At 53.4% G+C, this 27,644-nt stretch overlaps 2 protein-coding genes across 3 annotated transcripts; one reads left to right on the top strand and one right to left on the bottom strand.

Moving 5' to 3' along the window:
- The first annotated feature begins 14 nt into the window (after positions 1–14).
- On the top strand, positions 15–19,047 carry LOC122379501 (rapamycin-insensitive companion of mTOR-like). The gene is made up of 22 exons (XM_043361767.1): positions 15–95; positions 2,423–2,630; positions 2,894–3,005; positions 5,990–6,200; positions 6,658–6,883; positions 7,460–7,616; positions 7,973–8,154; positions 8,475–8,718; positions 9,710–9,874; positions 10,180–10,287; positions 10,675–10,842; positions 11,139–11,368; positions 11,666–11,957; positions 12,519–12,688; positions 13,050–13,254; positions 13,580–14,526; positions 14,886–15,139; positions 15,536–15,631; positions 15,947–16,150; positions 17,098–17,218; positions 17,518–17,659; positions 18,045–19,047. The coding sequence occupies exons 1-22, from the start codon at positions 41–43 to the stop codon at positions 18,189–18,191; spliced, it is 4,644 nt and encodes a 1,547-aa protein (XP_043217702.1). The 5' UTR covers positions 15–40; the 3' UTR covers positions 18,192–19,047.
- On the bottom strand, positions 19,039–27,573 carry LOC122379526 (mRNA cap guanine-N7 methyltransferase-like). Of its 2 annotated transcripts, none has more exons than XM_043361804.1 (9): positions 27,402–27,573; positions 25,881–26,073; positions 25,593–25,719; positions 25,158–25,261; positions 24,741–24,893; positions 23,981–24,162; positions 21,246–21,416; positions 20,771–20,888; positions 19,039–20,587 (listed from the first exon to the last, which is right to left on the bottom strand). In XM_043361804.1, the coding sequence occupies exons 2-9, from the start codon at positions 26,052–26,054 to the stop codon at positions 20,417–20,419; spliced, it is 1,200 nt and encodes a 399-aa protein (XP_043217739.1). In that variant the 5' UTR covers positions 26,055–26,073; positions 27,402–27,573; the 3' UTR covers positions 19,039–20,416. The 2 variants fall into 2 exon arrangements, with proteins under 2 accessions (XP_043217739.1, XP_043217740.1); XM_043361805.1 differs by lacking the exon at positions 27,402–27,573 and adding an exon at positions 27,196–27,312.
- Between the last annotated feature and the right edge of the window lie 71 nt (positions 27,574–27,644).

Genomic DNA, 27,644 nt, shown 5'->3' with positions numbered 1-27,644 from the left:
TGATTGTTTACATTCATGTGGGTGTGAGAGGGGAAGGAAAATGTCTGGGGTCGTGGGTCGGATGAGGAATGTGCGGTTGCCGAAAAGTACCAGGCGTAAGTAAAATCTTACACTTATATCTATTCAACTTTCTTGTGTGTCGTAAAGTGAGCCAGCGTGCCTTTGTGTGCGAAATTGGCCTTGTTTGTTATTGTATCAATAGCGCAATATTTGTCGCATGGCTTCTAGAATGGCTTCTAGCCGGTGTTTATGATGATAAAAATGTCATTATTAATTTTTTTACCGAAAATGTTCTCATTTTTTCAGTTTAACACAATAGTTCCTAGAGGCAGGCATTATAATATCTCAATTTTAATGATCCATGTGCGGACAAATGCATATATTGCCTAATGAGAAACAATTTTTTATCTTTTTATTGACTCCCTTGACAGTTGAAAGTCATTCATGGGCTGTTTTTAGATGTCATATTGCTTATTTTTCTCTTTTTAAAGACAATTTCATCTTTCAAATTCACTTTAAAATCCGCTAGTGGCAGTCATAAAGCATCTAAACATTTCTATTATGATTCTGCTTATATGAAGCAATGTGGATTTTACCTAATTAAAAATTATTTACCTCTATGGTTTCCTTTTTATGGTTCATTTAGTGCCTGATTAACTGCTTTATTTAGATAGCGTGGTGCTTTTCATTTTAAAATAAAGGTTCGCTGACGTTACACACTTTTTATTGGGGAAATGGAGTGTTAATGCATAATATACTGCATTTTCTCAGCTTATGCTCTCACCAAAGCATGCTATATAATTTTGGTGATAGCAGGCAAAGATAGGGCTGATAATAGATGCAGGATCATTTTGCTCTGACAATAAAATTTACACCAAGACATAAATATTAAAAGTTGTAAATCAGCAAGCCTAGTCATTCATTTGCTATATCCATGTAAAACTTGGAAGTGATTTTTTTACAAGGTGCAACACATTCACACATGTGTAATACTAATAATCCAGGCTAATTTTTCTTTGAACTACTTGTATTGAGAAGGTAATTCCTATTGAGTTTGAAAATATCACATGGCTGTAATAAGATGATCCTCATTGTTAAATTAAATTCAATAGTGCAGTTCCACTGAATTATTAGTACTGTCTCTGAAAGACAAATTTTCCCCACCAGGTCATCTGCTAGATCATACCATGCCCGCACCCCCTGGTTTTATTGTATTTGGTCATGCTGCATACCATTGTTTTGTTAAAATATTTAGGTGGATACCAATCCAAATGTTACTGTTTTGATGTTATGATTTTCTGTTACTTTTAACCTCAAAGTTTCTTAACTTGCTATGCTACTGAATCCAGCACTTCCTGTCATACCACCCCTGCATCCATTGCCACCTCTGGCATAGTTACTACCATAGTCACTATCATTATCACTTTATCCCTGGTGCATCACCCTGGTACAAACAATGCTCCTGTCCCTATCACCCCCTTGATACTCACACCAGCTCTGGTACTCATGTTTTCCTGTTGCTAACATCACATATTGTACTGCAACTCATACCACCCTTACTTTACTAATACCACCCCTTGCTTCAGCTAGCACCTCCCTGTGGCACTACCAATACTGCTGCTATCATCACCCATACTATTAACAGTCTACTCCAGCCACTATCGCCACCCTAGCACTTACTATCAACAGAACCTGGCACTATTACCACCCCTGGTCCTGTCACTGACCCTGGTATTACCACTACCCCTAGTACTTAGTACTATCACCCCTTTTGCTCACACCACCCTGTCCCCCCTCCCCTGTATGCTCACCACTCTTGCTAGTTACTATCACAGACTAGGTACCTCTTGGAGCCCACCCCACCCATTTTCACATCACGTCTACCTCTTTCACCACTCTAACACTATCACTACCCCTGCTATTCACAATGATCCTGACACTAGTGCTATCACCATACCTGCTACTCTGTGGTTCTATTAGACAGGTGCTTCTAGGTATCACCACCCTTGTTCTATCACCACCCCTTTCATTCACACAGACCCTGCCACTATCTGTTGCTGCACCCTGATAGCGCTACTGACCAGGGCCGCAGAGTCGGTGAATTTTCGGCGACTTTGACTCAGACTCCGGCTTTCAAAAACCAACTCCGACTCCAACTCTGACTTCGCGCAGAATGGCCGACTCCGACTGACTCCGACTCTGCAGACCTGGCATGGCTGCCTGCGGAGTCGATGGGGTTTCGGTGACTCCGGCTCCGACTCCGGCTCCGGTTTCCAAAATCGACTCTGACTCTAACTCCGGCTACAATCGTCGACTCTGGCCGACTCCGACTCCGCAGCTGTGTTACTGAGTACTGACATCACTTGCTAGGAACACCACCCCTCTTACTTACACCACCCCTGTCTCTCACACAACGCCTCAGGCCGCCGGGACAGCGATGAGGAACCGATCAGGATTGATTTCTCCCGGCCGCCCTCGGAGAATATTGTCGAGTTCGTGTGGCGGGCGTGTCAGCGCGAGGGCATCAGCCGCGGCCAGCGCCTGGCCTACCTGAACGCGCTGGTAAAGGTGTTCTCTGCACTGGAAGCGCAGCAGGATCTCACCATCGAGCGCGAGGAGCTCATCTACTGGTCAGTCGGCCCCCGCCGCAATTGGCTCTGGAGAGTTATTGGTGCTATGGCTGCTGAATGTTTGCTCAGTTAGATATATGAAATGGGTAATCAGAATTGAGATGATTCAGTTTGTGACTTGGCTACATGATTATTGATTAATGTTATGTTTCGTTACTTTTCAGGCTTTAGCGTGTCTGCTTTACTGACTGACATCAGATCTGATCCCGATGAACCGAAATGTATGTCACATCCCACTCTAACCGATATGCTTGATCCGTCAGTCTGCGGGTGACGCTGGTGAACGAGACCAAGGAGGTTCGCGCCGCCGGCTACCGGGCGCTGCGCTACCTGATCCGGCTGCCCGAGGACGTACGCTCCATCATCAGGTTCCAGGTATGGACGGCAGCGGCGGTTCGGTGGGATTCTGCTCACCGCTCGCACCATGTACCGACAGAGGTGGACGGACTCGGGAATAAAATCACCTGACGGCAATCAGTGCTGCCGACTGAGGTCAATTAACCCATTTATGCCCAGGAATTTTGACCATCATGAAAATCGACGAAATCAAAATATGTTATGCTCCTACCAGGGCCTTGTATGGAATCGAAAATAATTTTTGCCTGCAGCAAAAGTTTCTCGAGAAAAACGTAAAAAACATGCGTTGCGAAATCGCAACGAAGGGCACACCGGGCGCCATCAGCGTTGCGAAAACGCAACGACGGGCTCGGGCACATCAGACGGACATAAAGTACACTGAACTGCCGCATATGCTAATATATTTTGACAAAACATCAATCAACTGTTGACAACTATTGCTTGAAAATGCGGAACCCACATCCGTCATGCTCTATAACCCGCCTAAGAGCCTCAGTGAGGAAGCATAACTTCATGATTCGCGAACGGGGAGATGACAACACGGTCATTATCAACCATTTACGTTGTCCATTGCTGTTCATTTAAAGTTGTGGTCGACACGTATCCAGGGTGATGCTTCCTTTTTGGAAGCTAGACAGATCCATTACCTCCACCTATCAGACCCTGCACAGTGCACACTGAATACAATTAAACGGAGGATTGGGAGTAAACCAGTGCCTCTCGTATGCGCGTATATCCGCAATCATTTTTAACCACCCTCCTAGGAGTAAAGTTAAATTCCATTGCAGGTTAGTCGTACCCACTCTCAGCAAAAAGAAAAAAGGACCGATCCGGCTCTAACAAATTACCCGCGTAAGGCGTAGCGCATCACAACAAATCGACTCCGTTTACACCTAATCCAAAATTTTCATGGCCCCACTCTCAGCGACCTTCACGTGTAACCTCTTTCTCGAGACAATGCCAGGACAGAATGGTGATTCGACGTCAATCCGTCCTTTCCATCTTCAGGATAGTTGAATCCTCCTCCACGCCTCATCCCCCTGTTCCGGGCTGGACCGGCAACGTATATCGCAATCGGGCAGCTCACATAGGAGCGCGCCTGTAGCCGGGTGCCCGGTGCAGTGAGTGCTTGGTAGGGGGGAAGGGGATGGGTCATGGGTGGCGGCTGCCCACTGGCTGGGCTCAGTCTCCAGTCTACGATTGACCGTGTCTGGTCAGACAAATGTCTCCCCTAATTCCAATAATCCTGCTAGCTCTAAAAATGGTCTGATTAGATAAAAAGCCTATCAAAGTAAGAAAACAGGCGTATACTCCACATCAAGCAGCTTATGAATCTATGCGAGTTATGAATCCTAAAAATTATTATTTTCCCATGGGTCCGCCCTCATTACCCCTGCCGAAGGGCTCAGCTACCCTCAGAGGGGGCCTATCCCACTATTTGCCGACCCTCAGTTATCTTTTCTAACGTAAATGCTGGTAGTCAGCAGATTCTATCCAGAGAATGGCGATGCCTATCTGTCGCCTAATACCAGAATACATCCCCGTTATTCATTATTTATGCACAATGTACATAGTACATCCAATTTCCAAAGGACCTAATTATCTCTCAGCTCCGTTAGCATCGCCGACCGTTTGATGCATGGGTCCTTTTCCTACCATGCGATTTTCAGATGCATGGGAACACATTGCTTAGTGAACGAACAGCCCGAGGTCGAAAATCTGCGAGAGAAAAAGAAAGGAGTGTTTGTGGCTGTTTGAGCCAGCAAATATGAAATGTGTCGCAACATTTTACGTGCGAACGCACCTTGCACTAAACATACCTATATACGTCCCTCATGGCATAGGCGGCGGAGCGGGGGGAGGGGGCACCGGGGCACCGTGCCCCCCTTGATTTTGCCATTTTAACATTATCCCGATAGGCGTTGCATGGAAATGGAAATGGAAAGAATGAGACCAAAAGTCAGCAGTGCTCCCCCCCTTAATTGAAGATGTTCCGCCGCTACAGCCTCATGGCTACAAAATGAGAGAGAGAAAGAAAGAGAGAAAGAGAGAGAGAGAGAGAGAGAGAGAGAGAGAGAGAGAGAGAGAGAGAGAGAGAGAGAGAGGGGAGAGAGTTGGGGAACGAGGAGGAGAGGGAGGAAGATGGGGGAGAGAAAGAGAGAACCCACAGCGTATCACGAGTGCAGTCTACTGTTGATATTCATACTTCCGCTACCCTGCCAATGTGCTCATCGTTGCGTTTTCGCAACACCGCTGTCTTTCCGATGTGCCCTTCGTTGCGTTCCCGCAACGCGACCGTAGTCATATTTGAAAATAGTCACAAACCCTTTTTGTAGCATTATTTCTTAACAAAATGCATATCTACGCTATTGTAGGGACTCTGCAGAATATGTTTACACAATTTTCATTACGATATTATTAAGCACTTAGCCTACTTATCTTGGTTTTCGTGACGTCATCACTCACAAAACCTTCGACTTCCCTCTGGGAGCTCTAGGCAGTAACTTACTGGCCGCACAGACTTGTAACTGCGTAGTATCATGCGCACAACCATGCTACACACGCTGAAACTTGTCTCATCGGTTAGTCTCTTTTACACACTTCTCAAGCTTCGATCACGTCGACGCTTGCTTGCGTTGCGAAAACGCAACGAAGGGCGTAAATGGGTTAAGTCAATTGTACTGCTGGCGTGATGATGTTACGTCCCTCCTCAGGCGTCGGGTCATGATGATGGTGTGTGCCGTTTCTTTGTCAGATCCCGGCGCTCATATGTGTTATGCTTTTCTGTCGGATCACCGACACTGATAGTGTTTCATCTCTCCGTCATCTCCATGATGATAATATGTATGTCGTCTCTTCGTCATATCTGCCAGATCCCGATACTGCTTTGTGACGTTTCTCCCGGTCTTGCCGATTGATTTTTCAGATCCCGGTGGTAATAATGCGCCACCACGTCTTCCTGTCAGATCCCGGTGCTGATGTGTGTCACATTTCTCCGTCAGATCCCGGTGCTGATGGTGCGCTCGCTGGACCTGATCCTCGATAACACCGTGGAGCGTGTTCAGGCGCTGCGTCTGGCGCGCACCATGCTGACGGTGGCGCCCAGCCTGTTCCCGTCCGACCTGACTCGCTGCCTGCTGGCCATCACCGCTGACGGGCCCGTGGAGCGTGACAAGTTGTGGATGATCACACTGGCCACTGTCACACAGCTCTGTGAGTGGTCGACGGTGGGGAGGGAGGCGCTGGGACTGGTGAGTGGGATGTGGAGAACTGCTGGATGCTTTGATTATCTGGTTACGATAATTTGGTAATTGTCAAAATATATCGAGTATGGTCTGTTATGGAATCAGCGAGTTTTGTTGGTAGAGGGGGGAGGGGGGTTGAGATATATTTATTTTAGTCTTTCAACGATGTGACGCCTCGTCATTCTTGCTGCGTGATCTGCAGGGTTGTCGCCTCTTTTACACGCATTATCGGGTATTTTGATTGACTGATCTGGCAGATTTCTCTCGGTATTTTGATTGCCTTCTCTGGCATCGCACTGAGGTAAAGTTGTGATTATTGCCCGGATTGTCCGGATATGCCGGTCCTCGTTTGACTGCGCCTGCCGTCGCTATGTCGTGTCGAGCTCGGCCCGTCACAGTCACCGCTCTCCCCGTCCTCCTCACAGCGGCGGCCAACAGCGACCAGCTGGCGGCGTGCGGCGGCGTGCACGTGCTGCTGCGAGCCGTGCTCGACTGCTACCAGCCGCGCGCCGTCGACGCCGTGCTCTCGGCGCTGTTCGGCCTGCTGTCCCGGCCGGCTGGCTGCTGGCCGGACCTGGGGCTGCTGCTGGCGCCCCTGGCCGACCCGCACTACGGACACCACGCCCTCGAGCCCGACTCCACATCCAGGGGGTGAGCGCGCACAGACAGGGAGATTAGCTGGACCTTATGAGGGAATAGAACTGGCTTTGTGTCAGTTATGAATATAATAATTTTCTCGTGGACTTTTTCATATGAAAATGTTTCACCTGGCTTTTTTAAATCCTAGTGTGTATCTCAATTATGCCGGACTGTTGGTTGTAACATTTGGGAAAAAGTGGCGGACAACCACCGATATCACAAGTTAATGGCATAACAAACATATTGTCTTTTTTACAGAATGACTGTGCTCCGTGTTCCGTCAAGCCAATATGATAGGGTTCCATCTCGTGGACATTTTTGGTTGATATCCACCCCCCCACCCCCACCCCCATCCTCTCCGTTCAGTGCCGCCGCCAGCAGTGGTGAGGAGGTGACCCGCTCGGCCCAGGTGGCGCAGCTGACCGCTCCCCTCTGACCGCTCCCCCCTCCCCTCCGCTCCCCGTCCCTCCCCTTCCAGCGCCGCCAGCAGTGGTGAGGAGGTGACGCGCTCGGCCCAGGTGGCGCTTCTGACCGCACTCCTCTGACCCCTCCCCGCTGACCCCCGCTCCCCGTCCGCTCCCCCTCCAGCGCCGCCAGCAGTGGTGAGGAGGTGACGCGCTCGGCCCAGGTGGCGCTTCTCTCGCTGCTACGCTCGTGGCCCGGCCTGCTGCTGCTCTGTTCACAACACGCCGTGGCTTTCCGGGCCCTAATCGACTCACTGCACGTGGACCGGCCGGAGCTGAGGGTGAGAGAGGGAAGTGGGCAGATGGGGAGAGGAGGAGGGGACTGGTGGGGGATGGAAAGGGACTTTATGAGACGAAGGAGGAAGGCAGACCGGTACGGTTTGGTGGATGGGAGTGGTCAGGTCAGCGATAAGAGTGAATGATCATGTATGGAGTGCGAAGCAGAAAGTAGAAGCTATGATACGGTAAGAAAACTTTCAATTGTCAATTGCATGAATGTCACAGAACTTTGGTTTGTTTTTTTTCGTATAACTTCGCTCAAGATATATGCATGTGCTATGTAGTGCCACTGTCGTCTGACGGCTATAAGAGGGCGGACCGGTAGCTAACCCTCCCTCCACTTCGTCTGCTCCTTCAGAGAGCGCTACTGGCCGTGCTATTTGAGCTGCTCGGTCGAGAACTCCCCGACCAGAGCAAATCGCCCGAGACACTGGTCACCGAGTACCTGAACGCCTCGCTACCCGCCGAGAGCACCAAACTCTACGAGGGCTTCGTGGCCGAGGAGGCGCGACTCTTCCTGCCGCACCTGGGCGACACGCGGTGAGCTGCAGCGGGGGGGGGAGGGGGTGGTAGAAACACTGGAGGCTGTGGGTCACAGCGGGTCCGGGTAGTGGCTGTGGCCTTGTAAGCCGTGGTGGGAACATCTAGTCTTTTTCGCCATTTGCCATGCATGAATAAAATTACGTGTGTTCCCATTTTAGGAGACAGTAAGTGGCATGCAGTCAATTAAAAGGAAATAAATTGACAAGCAATAGATATTGAATCAAGCTTGCTCTATGTGACCTATAACGGTCCAAAAAGTATATGAATGGAAAAAGTTTACTTTGGAGCCTCAATTTACTCAATATTTCTCCTCTCAGTCCTGACCTGGTGATGAACCACCTGGCCGTGCTGCTGTACGTGCTGCTGGAGAACGGCGTGCTGGAGGCGCTGGTGGAGGTGGTGGTGACGGCCGACACGCCTCTTAGCCTGGCCGCCACACTGCTCATCGCCGACATCCTGCACCGCGTCAATGAGCTGCTGCCCGTCGAGTGCGCGCGCTTCTCCAACTGTCTGCCCACACTGCTGGGACGCGCCGCCCAATGCGGGCCTACCGAGAGGAGGGTGAGTGACACCGACCCCCGGCCCGAGCCCCGGGCCAACCAGACCCCCGCGCCGCCCAGTGCGGGCCCACCGAGACGAGGGTGAGTGGCCCCGCGAGCCCCGGCCCTGAGACCCTGAGACCCCCCGCCGCCCAGTGCGGGCCCACCGAGAGGAGGGTGAGTGACCCCAGAGAGGCATCACACCCTGAGACCCTGAGACCCCCCGCCGCCCAGTTCGGGCCCACCGAGAGGAGGGTGAGTGACCCCGCGAGCCCCGGCCCTGAGACCCTGAGACCCCCCGCCGCCCAGTGCGGGCCCACCGAGAGGAGGGTGAGTGACCCCAGACCCCGGCCCTGAGGCATCACACCCTGAGACCCTGAGACCCCCCGCCGCCCAGTTCGGGCCCACCGAGAGGAGGGTGAGTGACCCCGCGAGCCCCGGCCCTGAGACCCTGAGACCCCCCGCGCCGCCCAGTGCGGGCCTGCCGAGAGGAGGGTGAGTGACCCCGCGAACCCCGGCCCTGAGACCCTGAGACTCCCATGCGCCGCCCAGTGTGGGCCCACCGAGAGGAGGGTAAGACGAGCTGTGGTCTCTGACCCCCGGCCCCCGGCCCCGAACCACGCGCTGCCCAGTGCGGGCCCACCGAGAGGAGGGTGAGTGACCCTGGGCCCCCGACCCTGAGACCCCTGACCCCCCCCCCCGACCCCCGGCCCCTACCGAACCCTCGCGCCGCCCCGTGCGGGCCCACCGAGAGGAGGGTGAGTGACCTTCGGCGAGCTCATCTCTCGGCCCCGCAAATCCTGCTATCCCTGTCCCACTCCCGTGCCGCCCACTGTTGGGGCCCATATACAGTAGAGAGGAGAGTCATGACTCACTCTCCTCCCATGTAGAGGAGAATGAGAGCTGCATTTTGAATAGACTCGCGTCAATGATAGACCGTATGTACATAGTTAATGCTGCTGTTTGTGTGTCGGTCTAGCCGACTCTGACCTCCCCTCTCTGACCTACCTCAGGTGACGGAGGCCATCAGTTTATTATCGAGACTGCACACCGTCCGGCGGCGACACGCCCTGATGGATGGAGCCAGCGTGTTTTTCCGTCAGCAGATGACGTTCTGTGGCCAGGACGACCCCAGCGCCACAGACGTGTTTGACCGGGCGCTACGGGAGAACAGGGAGGTGAGTTATTGAGTCACGGCTCTGGGGGAGAATAGGGAGGTGAGTCGCCGAGTCACGGCTCTGGGGGAGAATAGGGAGATGAGTCATTGAGCCACGGCTCTGCGGGACACTGGGTCTGGAGGACGTGAGTCACTGCTCCATCCCCAGCATTTCAAAAAGCAGTTTAAAGTGTATTAATTTCTTTAATTGGTTTCAAGGACGTGCTGAAAGTCAGTTAGACCGCTGAAAATGAACGCTGTTATGCCGTGTGTTTGCTGTCACCCGTCCATGTTCGATAACGCCCTCCCTGTCCCCACCTTCCCCAGGTGAGGGTGAGCGACGAGTGCGTCCGTAGCCTGCTCTCCGACAGCGGAATGATGAGCTCTGAGGATTCCACCACCTGGCGCTGGTCATCCGTACACTGCCTTGTCAAGGTAGGTGCGAAACGGGGTGGTTTAATTACGACCGTTATGGTAGTTTGGGTGTGGTCAGGACACGGCCTAGGATGGTAGCGGCAGCAGTGGTCATTAGTTGGCGACCAGATAGACAGAGTGCTAAACCAGGATAGCACGGTGCAGACGATACCATATTATTGTTCTAGGCTCAAGCGCGTTCATAGTCATTTGTTATCCGTTAGGGCTTTACCTTGATTAAATAATGTAGGGTGTCTTGCTGGTATCATCAATCATGAACATTTTCCTGCATCACCCAGTCGCTTTTCACTCTGAAGAGCTATTTGTTATGTGTGCTGCTGTGCTGTAACGCTTTTAGAAATCGTATCCGTCTGTCATTCAGCTCATGAATGGTGTCCACGTTTCCAGCTGTCGACGACTCAGCACGGGACACAGCTGTGTGCAGTGCTCTCCAAGCTGTGCGCGCTGCTGAAGCCCGACTGTCGTCAGTACTGGCGGCTGCCCGTGGGCAAGGCCAGCCACCAGCAGACCCTGGTCATGGCCGACACGGTCTCCGCACTGCTGCAAATAGACCAGGCAAGGAGCGCGGACTAGGACTGGGGACGCCGGTGTCAGGCTGGCTGGGTACGCGATACGGATAAACTGCGGAATTCCATCTAAATGCTGTTTTAACCGTTTGGAAAAATGATTACACGCAGATAATTGATCGCCCATACGAGTAGTATCTGTACCGATCTACACTGACTATCCTTCGGCCCGGGGGTGTCATACTCTGACCTTCCCCCCCCCCCCCCTAGAGTGTGTGCTCCCAGTGCGGTCAGCTGATCTCTGACCAGTTCCTGCTCTGACCTCCCCCTCCCTCGCCTCCCCAGAGTGTGTGCTCCCAGTGCGGCCAGCTGCTATCCCAGCTGGTCTCGGACCAGGCCCAGTTCCTCCGTTCGGCCACCGGCGGCTCTACGGGCGGTTCTGGCGATAGCAGCGCGCAGATCAGCGCCAACTCGCTCATCAACACGTGTGTGCAGCACCAGTTTCTGCTGATCGGCCGCGTGTCGAGCTCTCAGCGCGGCCGGGAGCTGCTCGAGAGGCACGGCGTGGCGGCGAGGTGAGCGGGCAGGGAAAGGGGTGGACTGAGGGGGGGGGGGGGGGATAAGTCGGCCGGGAGCTGCTCGAAAGGCACGGCGTGGTGGCCAGGTGAGAAGAGGAAGAGGGCCGGGGGCAAGGAGAATGATTACATTTGATACCTGGACAGTGATGTTGATGGTGAATGGAAGGAGAGGGAGTCGGGCAGCTCTTAACGTAAGTTAGGAAGAGTCTCGTCAGTGAACCTCCGTCCTCCGGTCATTCTGTCTGTCTCTGTGCAGTTCGCGCCTCTGTAACCTCTCGTCCGTCCGTCCCGCAGGCTGACGGACCTGGTGGCCAGCTCCGGCTGGGACTACTACGTCAAACTGGTGGTGTCCAGCCTCGACTACAGCCAGGGACAGTGGTCGTGGCGCCTGCTCGAGCGCTGCCTGGCCGCCGCCGAGGAGACGAAGCGGCTCTACTGCGTGCAGCTGCTGCGGCTGCTGGCGCGCGCCCACTGCCCCGGCTTTGCACGCTGGGGTGTGGAGATGCTGGTCAGCAAGCTGTACGACACGTCGGAGCGCGTGTCGACCGCCGCGCTGCAGGTGGTCGAGGAGGTCTGCGACTATGAGGTGGGTATTCCGCTGTGCGCGTCCACGAGGTGGGTACGTGGTTGGTGCCACCGCGTGGAGCCCCGGACAGTATCGGCCATGACACTCACTGCCAAGTAGATCAGGAATGCGAATAAAACACCCAGCGATTTATTTTGGGTTGATCATGATTCGAAACTTCTCAGGATTCGCTACATTCCATGGCGGTGAACATCGCATCGTTGGATTTTCTTATTTGAACGTTCCAGCCGAACCTCGGCGGTGCTCAGCCAGCAGCCGTCTGTATTGTATGTCTGTCTTTGTGTTCCAGCCGTACCTGAAAGCAGTCGTCAGCCAGCAGCCGTCTGTATGTATGTTTGCCTGTGGGTTCCAGCCGTCTGTATGTCTGTCTTTGTGTTCCAGCCGTACCTGAAAGCAGTCGTCAGCCAGCAGCCGTCTGTATGTATGTTTGCCTGTGGGTTCCAGCCGTCGGTATATCTGTCTGTGTGTTCCAGCCGTACCTGATGGCCGTCGTCAGCCAGCAGCTGTCTGTATGTTTGTTCGTGGGTTCCAGCCGTCTGTATGTCTGTCTGTCTGTTCCAGCCGTACCTGAAGGCCGTTGTCAGCCAGCAGCCGTCGGTACTCTCGCTCGGAGACGGCGGCGTGCTGCTGTTCGCCCGACTTCTCTCCGTCCCAGCCGGCCACCGGATGTTCCAGCGGGCCAACTTCCTCGACCACGAGCTCGACCGGTGGCGGGACAGCTTCAACGCCAGGTGGGACTCGAATGCGGCTCAGAGCGGGCCGCCGAAATTGGAACGGGAATAACTTGAATCATGAGTTAGACTTACTTCGGTGTATTTAGAGGACATCTTAGTGATGACTGCGGGATTGTCTCCGTGGTGTATTATGTTCCGATCACCGTCCGCAACTACCACCGTCTGTCAGATGTGCTCCGGTGTCCCCCGTGTGACTGCCTTGCCCCCGGCTCCCCCAGTTAGCGTCCTGTGTGACTCCCCGTTCTCTCAGGTAGTGTCCTTTGTGATTCCCCTGCCACCGCTTCCCCAGGCAGGGTCCTTTGTGACCTACTGTATCCCCCAGGTAGTGTCCTGTGTGACTCCCCCTTCCCTCCCGCAGGTACGTCTCCCTGGTGGAGACGGAGCTGAATGACGCGCTGACCCGCCACCAGCGCGCGGCCGGCGGCGGATACGGCCGGCGGACGGGCGAGCGGCACCAGACGCGGCCCGTCCACCTGCCGTACCACCTGTACGGACAGCTGGCGCACCACCGGGCCGGATTCGACTTGGTGCGAGCCCGGCCCGAGGTCACCGATATGATACGGGTGAGACGACCGGTGTGCCTGGGGCGGGTTCGTGCTGCTGACGAGAGCGGTGTCGGAACATGACAATTGGTGGGTCTTGGAACATGCTACTCGCGGCGGCGGCTTAAATATTTATGTGAGTGATAATGTTAGCGGAGTATCAACAATTTGTTACATTTAATGACGTTCAGTTTCAGTCGAATAGTTGTTGAATTCATTGCTTAATTTGTTTATGATTACCTCATTTTCGCGTGACGAAATTAGTAACGGCTGGCTATGCACCCCGCTCGCTGATTTTTCTGCTGGTTGGTTTTTATGCCTCACTGGCCAGCGTCCCGCCCCGCAGGTGGTGAAGGCGGCCGCCGCCGACCTCTCCACCCCCGGTAACCTGCACCAGCTGAAGGCGGCGCTCTGGGCACTGGGTAACGTGGGCCGCACCGGCCTGGGCGCCTCGTGGCTGTCGGACGCCGGGCTGGTAGCGGCCGTGGTGGCGCTGGCGGCCGGCGCCGGCGCGCTCTCGGCCCGCGCCACCGCCTGTCTGGCGCTGGGTCTGCTGGGCTCCACGCCGCAGGGAGCCGCCGCGCTGGCCGCGCACGGCTGGCAGTGTGTGTGCCGCCGCTGGACCGAGCGCTGGGCCGTCGACGAGGAGAAACTGGACGCGCCCGGGACGGAGGAGCGTGCCACCAACGGTGATCTACTCTCGGTCAGCAGCGGCTCCAGCTACGACCTGAGCCGGGCGAGGACCGCCAGTGAGACGAGCGAGAGCGCAGAGCTGAGCGCGTCCGCCCGCAGCGCCACGCTGCCCGCGCCCGGCCGCGCCGGCTCCAGTCGACACGCGCGCAGTCTGAGCGACGCCGCGCGCGCGCCCGTGATCCCAGAGTTCGGCGCGTGGCAGGGCTCTCCCACCGGCGGCGGCTGGTCATCCACGGAGAGCCTGGGCCGCTCTGGCGCCGAGCCGACGCCGGCGGCGCCGCTCAGTCCCATCGCCAGCTCCGACTCGCTGGGTGACGGCGGCGGCGCGGAGCCGACCGGCTCGGCGCGGCTGGCGGTGCCCGTTCCCACCACCCGCTCGCGCCTGCCGTCCGTCTCGCTGTCGCTCTCGCCGCCGACCTACTACCCCAGCGAGGAGGACGCGCAGGGGTACGCCACGCTGCGCGGACTGACGGGCCGCCTGCGACGCGGCGAGTCGGCGGATGAGGGCGCTTCGGGGACGTCGGCGGCGCCGCTGCTCGACTGCGGCAGACGCCGACTGGCCTCGCTGACCCTGGACGCGCGTCTCAGCAGGACGCTGAGGTAAGAGGGGTACTCGGGACCAGGGCTAGGTGGGAGCTCTGTCAGGCAGACGGGAACCAAAAGACAGGGGATGGTGCAGGCGCTGAGTTGTCAGCTGGGCCAAAACGAGGTGCGATAGGAACACCGCTTGGAGGCCGGTTTTATGATTGGCAATTCGTTAAGGATATTATGACACAACTTTTTCCCAAGAAAGCATCAAATTTGTCTTGTGGAAAATCGGTTGTTTATTCAAAAACTTTTGATTTAGTCTTATTTGTAATTACCATCGCTATACATAAAAGTATGCCATTCGCCACGGTGTATCGGCTCACCCTCCCACCGCCCACCTCTGACCTCCCCCCTCCCGTCGTCGCCCGCAGCGGGGCGGGTCCACCGTCGCCGGGCGGCGCTCTGCTGATACGCGGCTCATCCCGGCGCTCCTCGCTGACCACCGTGAAGCGGTACCAGCTGCAGAGGAGCGCCCTGGCGCCCGCCTACCTGGGCATCGCGCTGCCGCTCGACCTGGCCACCGGCCTGCTGGCGCCGCCGCCACCGCCGGCGCACGCGGCGCCCCGGCAGCCGTCCACCGACTCCGAGCCCGAGCAGAGCTCCAAGGACGCCAGTCTGTCCCTCGGTGAGAGGGGAGAGGAGGGAGGGACGGGGGAGGGATCATGCGGCGCCCCGGCAGCCGTCCACCGACTCCGAGCCCGAGCAGAGCTCCAAAGACGCCAGTCTGTCCCTCGGTGAGAGGGGGGAGCAGCGTTTGGAAGGGAGAGGCCTTTTCTGCTTGTTTGGTTTATGGTGCTTTGGTATGGGCGCTACTGTAACCATCGCAGCTGCACCCAGACCCCAGTGTTTACCATACCTCGACTTATGTCATGTCCTGTGATATCTCTTTCTGCTTAATTGACATGTTCGGTGCCCGCTGTTCGCTGTGTTTGTTACATTACTCGTACGTGCTTTCGCTGTGCCGCTGTCCGTGTCTTCCTACTGACGCGTGCTCTCTATTCCCGACGCCGCCTCTGTACAGACGAGGACGGAGTGCTGGAGTTCCACAACCCGACCAACTGTATCCGCTGCTTCACACTCAAGGACCGCGTGGAGAGGAGGCCGAGGAACAGGACAGGTCAGTCGTACGTGCTAGCGAGTTAGTCGCTTGTGAGTTAGTGGCTGTGACCACTATTATGACACTCACTTAAGTTCGGTTGACCGTATTTTGTCGTATTTAACAAAATACAGCAACATGGTAGTGGATAAGCTAAAAAGCGACGTCACGCAGCCTCCTGTAACGTCACGTACCGTACCCTCTCGTAACTCCTCGTACCCCTCATGACCCGGCAGGTACCCTCGCCGTGACCCCCTCGCCCTCTCCGTGACCCCTGTTCCCTCCCCGTGACCCCGTACCTCCCCTCTGACCTTGCTTGCCCCGCTCTGTCTTCAGACACGGAGTCCAGTACAGAGAGCGCCCAGCACGTGGCGTCGCCGCCCCAGCCGGAGCACCCGGTGGGCGGAGGCGGCGGCGGCGGCGGCGGCTGGTACCTGTCACACCTGCGGCTGGGCGGCGGCGGCGCCACGCTGGATATTCCGTCCTCCATCACCAGCGTAGGCAGTGCCACCAGTCTGGCCAGTCACGAGCACCTCCTAGGTGGGTATCAGAGGGACACAGCGCCACCAGTCTGGCCAGCCACGAACACCTCCTAGGTGGGTATCAGAGCGACACAACACCACCAGTCTGGCCAGCCACGAACACCTCCTAGGTGGGTATCAGAGCGACACAACACCACCAGTCTGGCCAGCCACGAACACCTCCTAGGTGGTTATTAGAGGGGGAGGGGGGCACAGCGCCACCAGTCTGGCCAGTCACGAACACCTCCTAGGTGGGTATCAGAGCGACACAACACCACCAGTCTGGCCAGCCATGAACACCTCCTAGGTGGGTATCAGAGCGACACAACACCACCAGTCTGGCCAGCCACGAACACCTCCTAGGTGGGTATCAGAGCGACACAACACCACCAGTCTGGCCAGCCACGAACACCTCCTAGGTGGTTATTAGAGGGGGAGGGGGGCACAGCGCCACCAGTCTGGCCAGTCACGAACACCTCCTAGGTCGGTAACAGAGGGACACAGCGCCTCCTAGGTGGATATCAGAAGGGGCGCAGCACCACGAGCACCTCCTAGGTGGGTGGGTGGAAGAGGGGACACATTGCCACCAGCCTGGTCAGCCACGGGTACCTCTTAGGTATGTGCATATGAGTGCCTGAAACGGGGATGGCACTGGTAGTCAAATGGCTCTCATGTCATAGGGCTGGAGTGGGTTTAGTCTAACATGTGTGGAGGATCCAAAGTAGCCTGGATGGGAGTGTGGGCGCTGATAGGTCAGAGGTGAGCCAACGGCGCAGCCCCAGTGAAGCGACTGGCCAGGGGGTTCGGAGCCGCTGGAAAAGTCCAAGTGTTAGTAGTTGAAATAGGGTTTGGCCTTTGGATGATTCACTCGACCGACCGTTCACTGCATGATAGTACATAGTTGGCGGATCTTGTCCAAATGTGTCTGTGTCTCCCGTGTTCTAACCTCGACCCCGTGGACGGCAGGCGGCTCGCGCCAGATGACGGGCGGCCACGTGCGCTCCCTGGTGCGCCGCGAGGTCCTCCGTCTGGTGGGGGCTCTCAGCACCAGTGTGGGCGTCAAGGCCGCCGAACAGGGCCTGCTCAGGTAAGCAGAGGGGAGGGGAGTGGAGTACTTTATCTGAGTCGGGTGAAAGGTCACAGCGCCAGACGTGTCGGCGTCAAAATCACGGTATTGTTTCTATGTAATTAAAGTCGCGAATTTCAGGTGAACCTCGAGCAATAGAAACTGTGCGAAGCGGATTGTTACGCAAGACTGGCCATTAAACACCCAACTGGACAATCTTGAGTACACAGCGTAGTTTATGGTAGAGAGTGGCCCTTTCAGCCCTTGGAGAGCCACTGAGTGACCCCTCCCCTTCCCCTCCTTCATTCTGTGCCGATCAGCCTGAAGCAGAAGTTCGGCAGTCTGCTGCGGACCGACCTGTGTCTGTACACGGAGATCCACCTGCTACTCTCACACTACGACTTCAGGCTGGCGTCGCGCAGATTCCTCCAGGAGCTCTTCGAGGACGTTATGTTTGAGGACGTGAGTAGTCTGGTGAACGGTGAGAAGAGAATTTGGTGTTGTCGATGTGGGACAAGCACTCAGGGACGTCAAACGTGTTGGATTATTTTTGTGAACGGTTGCCGGGGTAGCTTCAGAATTATGACGAACGACTGGCTAACGTTCGTCATAATTCATACAATGTGCATATTTTTCGTTTTGGAGGTAAAAGACTGCTTCTTTCTCAAGATGATTAAATTCATCAGACTCTAAAAATGTATGACATGTTCTATGAATATATACTGTTCAAGCAATTTTATTTGCTGTCCTTCACAAAGGCCCCGATGACGGGCACGTAGGCCTTCCACTATCAACAGTTAACTGCTGAGCTCCCGGCCTGTAACGATGCGCCTCTCCGGGCGGACAGGTGAAGTCGGAGGCGCTCTGGATCCTGGGCCGGTGCCGCCAGGAGAGACTGGACCAGACGTTCGACACGGACACGGTCCGCAGACAGGGCTCTGTGGACGTCCAGCCGACTGACCCGGCGGACATCTGGCCCGAGCCGCCCGCCTGAGCGCTGGGTACGCGGGGCGACCGGACACAGAGCTTCATAGGGGCGCTCGGGACGCCGAGCGGTGCCTTTTTAATCGATTATTTATTGAAGAATTCCGTTTGTCACAATGCCGTTACTGGCGCAATGCCGTCTTCTCAAAGTTGCCTAGTTCACAGGGTGGGGAGGTTTGAGTCCAAATGGCAGGCGGTATGTCGGTGCGCTGTGTATCAGAGACCCGGGGGTTGATGTGATGAACTGCCGCGGGGTCGCGGTACCGACCAACCCCACTGCTTTTGCGATCCACTCCGGGCGTCGGGAAGCGAGGATCGATATGTGTGCTCCCGTGCCGTCCGTCCATCCGGGGCTATCCTCGTACCCGGGCCCTCTGATATGCCCGCGCTCATATCGGGGGTTCCGGGCGGGCTGGACCGAGTCAGGACAATATGTCGACGGTGGGGTTAGGGACTGTGAGACGTCTGATGGGCGGGGCTGACCGTTTTTACCGCCGGTTTTTATTGCTCAGTATTGCTGGTAGTCGTGTTCATTGAATCATGTATTGCGGCTGATTCCAATGTGGCCGAAACGCGTATATTGCGGGCTTATCGTGTGGGCTTCCTTAGTCCGACATTGCGGGACGGGCGGCTCGTGTGGCCGCGGGGAGGGTGGGAGAATTCGGCCGGCGCTGTAGCGCCCGCCGCTCGTTTTAGAGTTCGCTGTGTATCGCGGGATTCGGGGGAGCGACAACCACGACTGTGACGGCGCTTCATATTTATTACATTGTTATAAAGTGTTCATAACCCATGCCGCCGCGGTCGCGGGCGTCAAGTCATGTTTTTCACTGGTCGACAACGTTGATAAACCATCAAACTGCTCTGAAGTCTCATGTATTGTCATTAGTCACAGTCGATTTCTGGTGGACCGCCAGCGGCATCGAATCTGCGGCATGGCGCGCACAACCGAAAGACTAGTCCCAAAGGTCCGCCACCAGCAGGCAGGCTGTATCCAGCTGCAGTAGTCAGTAGCCATACCCACAGGCTGGGGCGAGTCGGACAGCCGGGACACATCATCACCGGTGAGAGGCGCCGTGACGCGTTTGACAGAGCAGCAACCGCGTTGGACGCCGCAGCATAGACTGCCGCAATCAACAGTCATAGGAATCCCGAGTTGCACGCTCGGTAAATTGACCTCACTGGTCTCTTGTGGCATTCTTTGGGCAAGTTCGGAGCGCCTCGGTATCTGGTGCGCACCTCAAGTCCGCCCAGTAATGGAGTCAGATTATTTAAAGTCAGCAATGTTTGAATATTTGTAACAAAACAGCGTATTGTACAAAACTGAGATTTCAAGTAGCACACATTTGAGACGATTTTTTTTCGCCCCTTATCGGCTTCGAGAGCCTTGCGGTGCCGTCAAACGGATATCCATATGACGCTCTGCGCTAATGGCATGCAAAACGGCGTCAACTTGCGTGGAGAGACAAATTTCAAAGTGATCCATCCGACCGGTGAATTCATCAACGGAATACCGTGAACTAGTTACAACACTGGGTTCCACCCGACGAGCACCTGTTCACAGACCCATATTGGCCGTCAAATTATGCGAACCTAGGATAAAAACGTGCAAACGAAAACACGACAGCAATGAAACAAGATCGATTGAAACGGCAGAATCTGTCGAGCCCACAATGAACACCTGCACGCGGGATGACAACACAAACACATCACTTAGGGGGCGAGATCAGATTAACCAAGGGCCGCGCACCGTGCGGACTTGAAGTAGCCCAAATGTTCGACCGAAAACGGGAGAATAGCCCAACTGTAGGGCTAAACGGAAGAAAAGTTCAAACAGTTCAACTGGCAGTTGGATCAAACTACCAACAGCTGTCAACACCATGTGAACAGGGAGGAGTTCCTTTGATGCTGCCAGTCATTTTCTACCATCGCGGGGTCATCAGAACAGGCTGTGCTGGGCTCGGCTCAGCAGCTCATCCTGAACATCAATTAAAACTGAAACCACAGAGACCCTTCCACCGGAGAGCATAGCTAGCCGTGATAACTAGCCTAATCACCGCGGCCCAATGACATCATCACCTGTTCGTCGTTAACCGCCCGCAGTTCCTTGAACCCTGTGGATCGGACGTGCGTCCCTCGTCCGTCGGCACCCCCAACGGACGCCAACCGGGAGCCCTTGACACAGCGAGAACCCCGCTCCCTTCCGTCCACCCCGAGCCGGGGGGAGGTCGGCGGTCGCTACCGCGCCGGCTTGGCCTTTTTGAAGGCGAGCGCCATGTAGAGGCTGCAGGCCTGCCACTCGGCGCGGGACATGGTGCCCACGCAGCGCTCGTGCTCGGCGGCGGCGCGCGCGTGGCTGTACTCCTCCTCTTCTGCCAGCAGCTCGGCGCCGTGCTGCGGCGGGTACGCCTGAGAAACAACGACCAGTGCCAGTCAGCGAGAGGAAAACTGTCCGAGAACGCATGCTCCTAACGGTTACCAAAATAGCCCGCAACAAAGCCCAATCACGCATGGAGGCTATAGAACAAACTTTGATCAGGAAGAACACACAAACGACATGCGATTCCAAAAGAGCATATTACAAAAACTTACCTCCAGTGCCTGCATTTTGTTGAGCAGCATCTTCCCATCCTGCGTGGTTTTGTACGAGCTGAACATCTCATTGAAGCGCTTCTTGTAGACCAGGTCCAGGTCGTACTTCTTGCACAGTCTGTGGACGAGGAGACATTGACGTGTTTTCTGATTATCACCGAACAGTCGAGGAATGGCTAGGGCTGGGTGAAACTGGTGGCCGACAAACTGATCTTAGTGACCACACCGAACAAAATACTGTCCATTGACCTCTAATGCGGCAAGCAACGGGTGAGACTGCATTAATATAAACACCATGCGAGAATTCCAGCTGAATTATATGGAAGATACTATGTGCATTCTTTTCGCTTTTGTTGTTAAGCCTTGCTTATTATGTAGCCACACCCAGTTCAGTGTTCACACTTGGCTACCCCGCCCCTCCCCCCCCCTGTCCGTACTAAAGTGTGGACCGATTTCCACCCACCCGACCACTCACTTCTCCAGCAGTGGCAGAAAGACGAGGAACTCGGGGCAGTCGACCACGCCCTCCAGGAAGAAGTCGTACTGCGCGCCGAACAGCGCCGGCGGCCGCCGCTCCGGCTCGCGCAGGCGCACCTTGAACAGGTCGTTACCGAACTGGCGTCCGCCTGCGCGCTGCAGACGCGCCCTACACAAACCAGAGAAAAGGGAAGGTGAGACTGTGACTGAGGCATGTAATACTGAGAGTCTGAACACCAGCTGTGGCATACTCAGCAGACCGGCACAGTGCCGATTTAGTGCTCATGTCGTGGATAGACTGACTATGAGTGACTGAGCACAGACATTACCGGCCAATAAGTCTCCTTCCTTGTCTGTCGAAAATTCTTGAAAAAATTGTGTTCTCTTCAATTTATGATCACCTCACAGAACACAGTCTTCTTTCGGACAAACAAAGCGGATACCGTCCGCACCACAGCGCCGAAATTCAGTTAACGTACCTGACACACAACATATATAAAAATTTAGACGAGGGACGCGACGTAACAGCAATCTTTCTTGACATTTCAAAGAACTTTGACAAAATTTGGCACAAAGGACTTCTCTTTAAATGCAAACACGAATTTCACATATCTGGCGTTCTCCTTTCCTGGCTAGAATCGTATCTTTCAGACAGAAGACAAAGAATACGTATTGGCAATGACTTTTCTTCGACAAAAAACATTGAATCCGGCTGCCCACAAGGATCAGTGCTCGGACCTCTTCTTGCTTTAATGTACTTGAACGGACTGACAACGAAAGTGACTAACGACATTCTCTTGTACGCTGACGACACATCTTTATACGCACCACAAAGTAAACAAAACGCTGATTTAGTTCGACAATCATTACAACGAGACCTGGACGCAATTTACGACTATGGAACTCAATGGGCAATTTCCTTCAATCCAACAAAAACTACTCAACAATTTTTCACCCGTAAAACTGGAATAAGTCCTCCCATCCTCACTTTCGGCGGTCAACGTATATCTGTGTCAGACAGCCATAAGCACCTGGGATTAATGTTTTCTAAAGATCTTCGGTTTCACGAGCACACTAACACCATACTTAAAAAAATGAACAAGGCGCTAAGTCCAATATGTCCACTAGCAAAACATTTGACGCGATCAACAATAAACAGCCTATACACCACTTACATTCGACCATTTCACGATTATGCGGACGTAGCTTTTGACGGACTCTTGACAACACACGACCAATTTCGACTTGACAAATTTCAAAATAGAGTTGCAAGACTGATGACAGGTACACCTTTCCGGACTTCTACTGCCAAACTGAGACTAGAAACAGGATGGGGAACACTGAAAGCAAGACGAGAACAACACAAATTAATCCTATTCCACAAAATAATGCATCGTCCAGACACACAACCCGAGTACATCAAAACAATCATACCTCAAACACGTATCACAGACACAGAACGAAACACAAGAAACGCCAACGCCCGAACTCTCCCTGCAAATAACACAACATCATTCCAAAGATCATTCATACCAAGCACCGTCAGGAAATGGAACCAACTTCCAACTTCAATCCGACAACAACCCTGCCTTTCAACCTTTGTAAATGGCATCGTCGAACTGTGGGGCTGCCCTTCTCCCCCTGCATACTACTCATTTGGCAGTAAATCTAGAAATATGCTTCATACACAAATTAGAACCGCAACTTTACCGCTAAATGCATACCTATATCAAATTCAAAAATCAGAATCGTGCTGTTGTACATGTGGCTTCCGTACCGAAAATGTCCAACACTTCGTTCTATACTGTCCACTGTACCAGTCGTTGAGAGATAATTTATTTACCGATCTCTCCGAAACAATTGAAAACTTCACACACCTTCCATCAGAACAAAAATTTGACATCCTCTTCCACGGCAAATCCCTCAGCGCAGAGGACGGTCGGCGCGTCGCCGAGTGCTTCCAGAGCTACATTGAAAAATCCCTCACCATCAGGAATTCGGCGGCGGCTGGCGGCGGCGTGGCCGTGCGGCGGTGACAGCGGCCCTTCCTTGCGGACATCGCCAGTAAACTACCTCAGAGGCGGCAGCATTACTTTAGTTACTCATGCTTTATACGTAACTTAGTTGATACCAACGATTATTTTATACTTTTTAGGTGTATTTAATTTTTCATTGTATTTTTCTTTTAATTCGATTATTAAAACTTCAATTTGTCATTATTTGTGTTGCACCCGATGTTTTTTTTTTTTGTCGTGAATGATGTGTGAACGAGCCAGAGTGTGTGAGGGAGAGGTGCCATGAAATAAGCTGAACAGCTTTTGCACCGATCCCAGACTGCCTTATGTTTATATATGCGAAAATATTCAATAAAATCGAGCAACATTCAGTATTTCTAGTTCCTACTAAACGGGAGAGTCCGCGAAGGACGCTGAGCATCTGTGATGAACAGTACCGAACAATATTCCCGTTAAGCTGGGCGCAAAATGACCTTGTAGTCGGCGCGCCCTCAAGCCCCAATAAACAACAAAATATTCCCGTTACTTCCCTGACAGCGCCGATCGACTTTCGCGTCGTCACGTGACATTGTCGAACCTGCATTCCAATTTGTGACTTTCATGTTGGTACCGACCCAGCATCCCCGTCACCCGCATAATGATAACAACCAGTATCCAGTTCCATGTCCCGGACTCACATGTCCGCACCGACATCCAGCCTCCCGCGCGTCTCTCTCACATGATGGCGTGTCCGTCTGGGACGGTGGCGATGAAGTAGCCGCCCGGTCTCAGTCGGTCCGAGACGTTCTCCAGCATCCGCTCAGCCTGCTGCAAGCTCTCGAAGCCGTAATGCAGCGCGAACTGCACGCTCACCAGGTCCACGCGCATCTCGGGCGACCGGAACTGCTCCTGGATCCGCACCTGAGGGGATAGGGGACCACATCAGAGACCCGGGACACTATACGTCCTATTGACTGGCGACCGGAACTGCTCCTGGATCCGCACCTGAGGGGATAAAGGAGCGTCTCAGAGACCAGAGACACTGCCTACCGACTGGCATTGGAACTGGGGTTCGGACTTCTGAGCTTCAGGTTCGTTAAAATGTATCGTCTCAAAACGCTCTTGTACAATACGAACCGATTTGAATAAGCAGAGGCTAGAAAGACCAGCAAATCGGCAAACGTTTTGATTAATTCAGTGATGAACCTACAAGAGAAACTGTACAGTGGCGCCCAGCACAGACGATCGGGTCACCGTCCACTTCCGCAAAGAGCAGAGGAACGGTGTTATGGCTCGGGTGCCGCTCGCGCTGACACCACTAGGCAGTAGGCACTGACCCAACTAACTTCCACTGGCCCTGGTACAGTCCACCCCTCTGACTCCACTGACACGGATACAGTCTGTCCCACTGACCCCCCCCCCCCCCACACACACACTGACCCTGGTACACAGTCTGCCCCACTGACCCCACAGACCCTGGTACGGTCTGCCCCACTGACCCTGGTGCAGTCGGCGGCGATGAACTCGGCGCTGAAGAGCGGTTGCGGGTGCCGCTCCCGCTCGTTACGCTGCTTCATGTCGCGGTACCGGCCCCGGCACTGTTCCACCGACGTCTCGGCAATGTCCACGCAGATTAGGTGGCGAATTTCCGCCTGCCGGGGAGGTAAGCGTCAGATACCGACGGAGTTATGAGATCGTGGAGCCTACTCACTTTGTAATACGTACAGTTGCATTTGTATTACGTTAATGTATTACAAATAACGCGTGCGACTTTCGCACATAAAACGTAACGCACAAAAAACAATACCAATACCAAACACACCATTGGTTTGAGCAGCCGTTAGTGTGGCATTCCTAGGCCCTGTGACAGATTCCAGTGGGCAGTGGAAGCCCCTCCTTCCCGGGGTTGGACGGACCTTTTTCCATTTGAGCATGTCTCCGCCCTTGCCGCAGCCCATGTCGAGCACGGTGGGCCGGTGGCCAGTCACCGACTCGTCTGCCAGCCGGTGCACAAACTCGCCTGTAACACACGCACAACCTGACGAACTGCCAACACACCGAGCTGGGTCGTAACGGCCAGCTCAGTACACATCATACGTACCGATAACGCAACGATGGAGCAAAAACAGAATTTGAAGCTATGATTTCACCCGCACATGAACGTAAACATTTATATTAACTCAGTGTTCAACAGTCAAAGATCAACAAGCAAAAAATAGTAACAGTAATAAATCAGCATTTGTTGCGGTTGAAATAAGAAAATGCGGCGGAAAATGAAAAAAATCAATTATTCATGAAATGCAATGAAATTTGCGTTATTTTAATGTAAAAATAGCGACAGCCATACGAACCGATGAGCATACTCTTCACCCAATTGTTAAAGTTTCTGAGGTAGAAGATGGGGCTTTTGATTCGGTCGCGGACACCGGTATTCTCCAGCTGATTGTAGTGGTTGGCAACTGCAGTAGCCAGTCCATCCTGCACATAAGCATTGAGTTACGACTCACGCTTCGCTAAAACACGCGCAAACAGGGAACATCGCGAGACAGAGCTCAACTATAACGTTTAAGCCCTAGATTTATTTACTTTTTACTCTACAACAATAAGCAGGCCAACAAAACACTAGCAGAGTCCCGTACCTGGTTGGCCGTTTGAACCTTGGTGATTTCGTCATTGCTCTCGGTGGCGGTCTGGGGCTCGTCGGCACTGCCTCCGGGTCCGGCCGACTCCTCAGTTCTCTTCTTCTTGGGGATCACAAAGCCACGGTCTTCACCATGCTTCCTTTTAGTCGCTGGTAGGGTTGGCTTCTCCATTGTCAATCTGTCCTTGGACCTAGAAATTGAGCACACAAAAAAGATAATATGCATTGCTTCCGCGGTAATATTCAAACTATGAAGTAGGCATGACAATTTTGACAATTCGTAAGTCAAAGGTGCGAGTTGCTCAGCCAGCACGGATGGCGCAGATTCTTAGAATGATAGCAGCGGGCATTCCAAGTTGTCTGGGAATTTTAACATTTTTTCAGGGGTTCACATTTACCCTCACTGCTGGCCGCACTCATCACCTAGTCTGCTGCCATACTTCAGCCTGGTTTGAGTGATAAGCACCATATTCTACACACTCCCTATTCCCCAACACTAGCGCCGGCGACCAAGCGGCCGCCCGGCTGGTGGCGGAGCGCCGAAACATCGGCGCCGAGTGCACCGGCGGCCGCCGCACTGGCGTGCGTGCTAAAAACGCGGTAATGGAGAGCGAAATTAGCGAGCTTTAGCTCATAAGACACGATTTCAGACACTTTAATCAAACCTTTAAGTCATTTCTTAAAATAATTAAGGCTCCAGTTAGTCATTATCACACACGGAACCATTAGCTGATGCCCATAAACTGAGCAGATATTCTTGACTTGCCGATGCAAATTATCACCAAATATCATCGTTCCTCGGCAGTTAAACAAGTCCCTATTAATAATTTAATAGAAATATTAGCTTATTTTCATGTTATTGCATTAAACATCACTTTATTCTAACATTGGCTCTTCGGCTGTAATCACAAAAATTCACTTGTGAGCATAATTTAAGCAAATTCTTTAACTAAAACTGGGAAAATAACATTTTCAAGACATTCCTCAATTCCTGTTCTACCAGGTTCACAAGACTTTTCATCAAAATCGGTTACAGGTAGGCAATAAATGACAAAAGTATACAAAAAGACGCGCTCCGCCCATAGCACGCAAAGCTAAAATGCCGCCAAGCCAACGCCCTCGCCGTCCGAAAATCCGCCGCCACCATCGGTTGGTCGGAAAATCGGCAGAGTGTCCCATCCAGGAATACCTAATCCATGTGCCTACCTAACCCATAAGGCCGAGGCCAAACCGAATGGGGGACAGTGAATCCGAATGCTTTCCAGTCTGGGATCCAATACTCTGCAAAACACTGATTAAGAGGTAAGGAATACCTTTTGTCTTCACAAAAAATAGATTGGTATCCAAATAACAAAGAAAATATTAACATTGATTGGTTTGGACTTTGGATTAAGCACCATTATCCAGTGGATCAAGTGTCAAATGGAACTCTTATGCTGTTCTAAGCGGCCAGGTAGCGGCAAAGCCATGCATATCGCCCAGGAATTAAATCAAGATAACTGAACCTTGGGAAACTTACCCCTAGGCGAAAATGTGCTCCCCAAAATGAAATTATTATCTAATTAGTATATAATGGCATACAATGCCCATACATTGAAAAACATGTTCAATACATCCTGGTATTCATCTCGTTTTTCCCTAGCAGATTTTAATTGGTCAGTTTTGTTTTATGAGACCGAGACAGAACGGTTGATTTATCGAGCAGCAATCAATTTTGAACATTAGTTAGTTTTCTGCGCTGTCTGTCTTTTCAGCGTCATTT

The sequence above is a fragment of the Amphibalanus amphitrite genome, unplaced genomic scaffold, assembly GCF_019059575.1.
Source record: "Amphibalanus amphitrite isolate SeventyFive unplaced genomic scaffold, NRLGWU_Aamphi_draft 000079F_arrow, whole genome shotgun sequence".
NCBI lineage: Eukaryota > Metazoa > Arthropoda > Thecostraca > Balanomorpha > Balanidae > Amphibalanus > Amphibalanus amphitrite.
This window is presented reverse-complemented; position numbering and strand designations above follow the sequence as displayed.

What these genes read in the sequence shown, in the direction of transcription:
- LOC122379501 (XM_043361767.1), top strand. Translation starts at nt 41, where the DNA reads ATGTCTGGGGTCGTGGGTCGGATGAGGAATGTGCGGTTGCCGAAAAGT. An exon ending in CCGCACCTGGGCGACACGCG is followed by an intron (nt 8,155 to 8,474) that starts GTGAGCTGCAGC and finishes TTCTCCTCTCAG; the next exon opens with TCCTGACCTGGTGATGAACC. An exon ending in CAGTCACGAGCACCTCCTAG is followed by an intron (nt 16,151 to 17,097) that starts GTGGGTATCAGA and finishes CGTGGACGGCAG; the next exon opens with GCGGCTCGCGCCAGATGACG.
- LOC122379526 (XM_043361805.1), bottom strand. Translation starts at nt 27,251, where the DNA reads ATGTTAATATTTTCTTTGTTATTTGGATACCAATCTATTTTTTGTGAA. An exon ending in ATTTTTTGTGAAGACAAAAG is followed by an intron (nt 26,074 to 27,195) that starts GTATTCCTTACC and finishes CTCAATTTCTAG; the next exon opens with GTCCAAGGACAGATTGACAA. An exon ending in TTTCTGCCACTGCTGGAGAA is followed by an intron (nt 20,889 to 21,245) that starts GTGAGTGGTCGG and finishes CCTCGTCCACAG; the next exon opens with ACTGTGCAAGAAGTACGACC.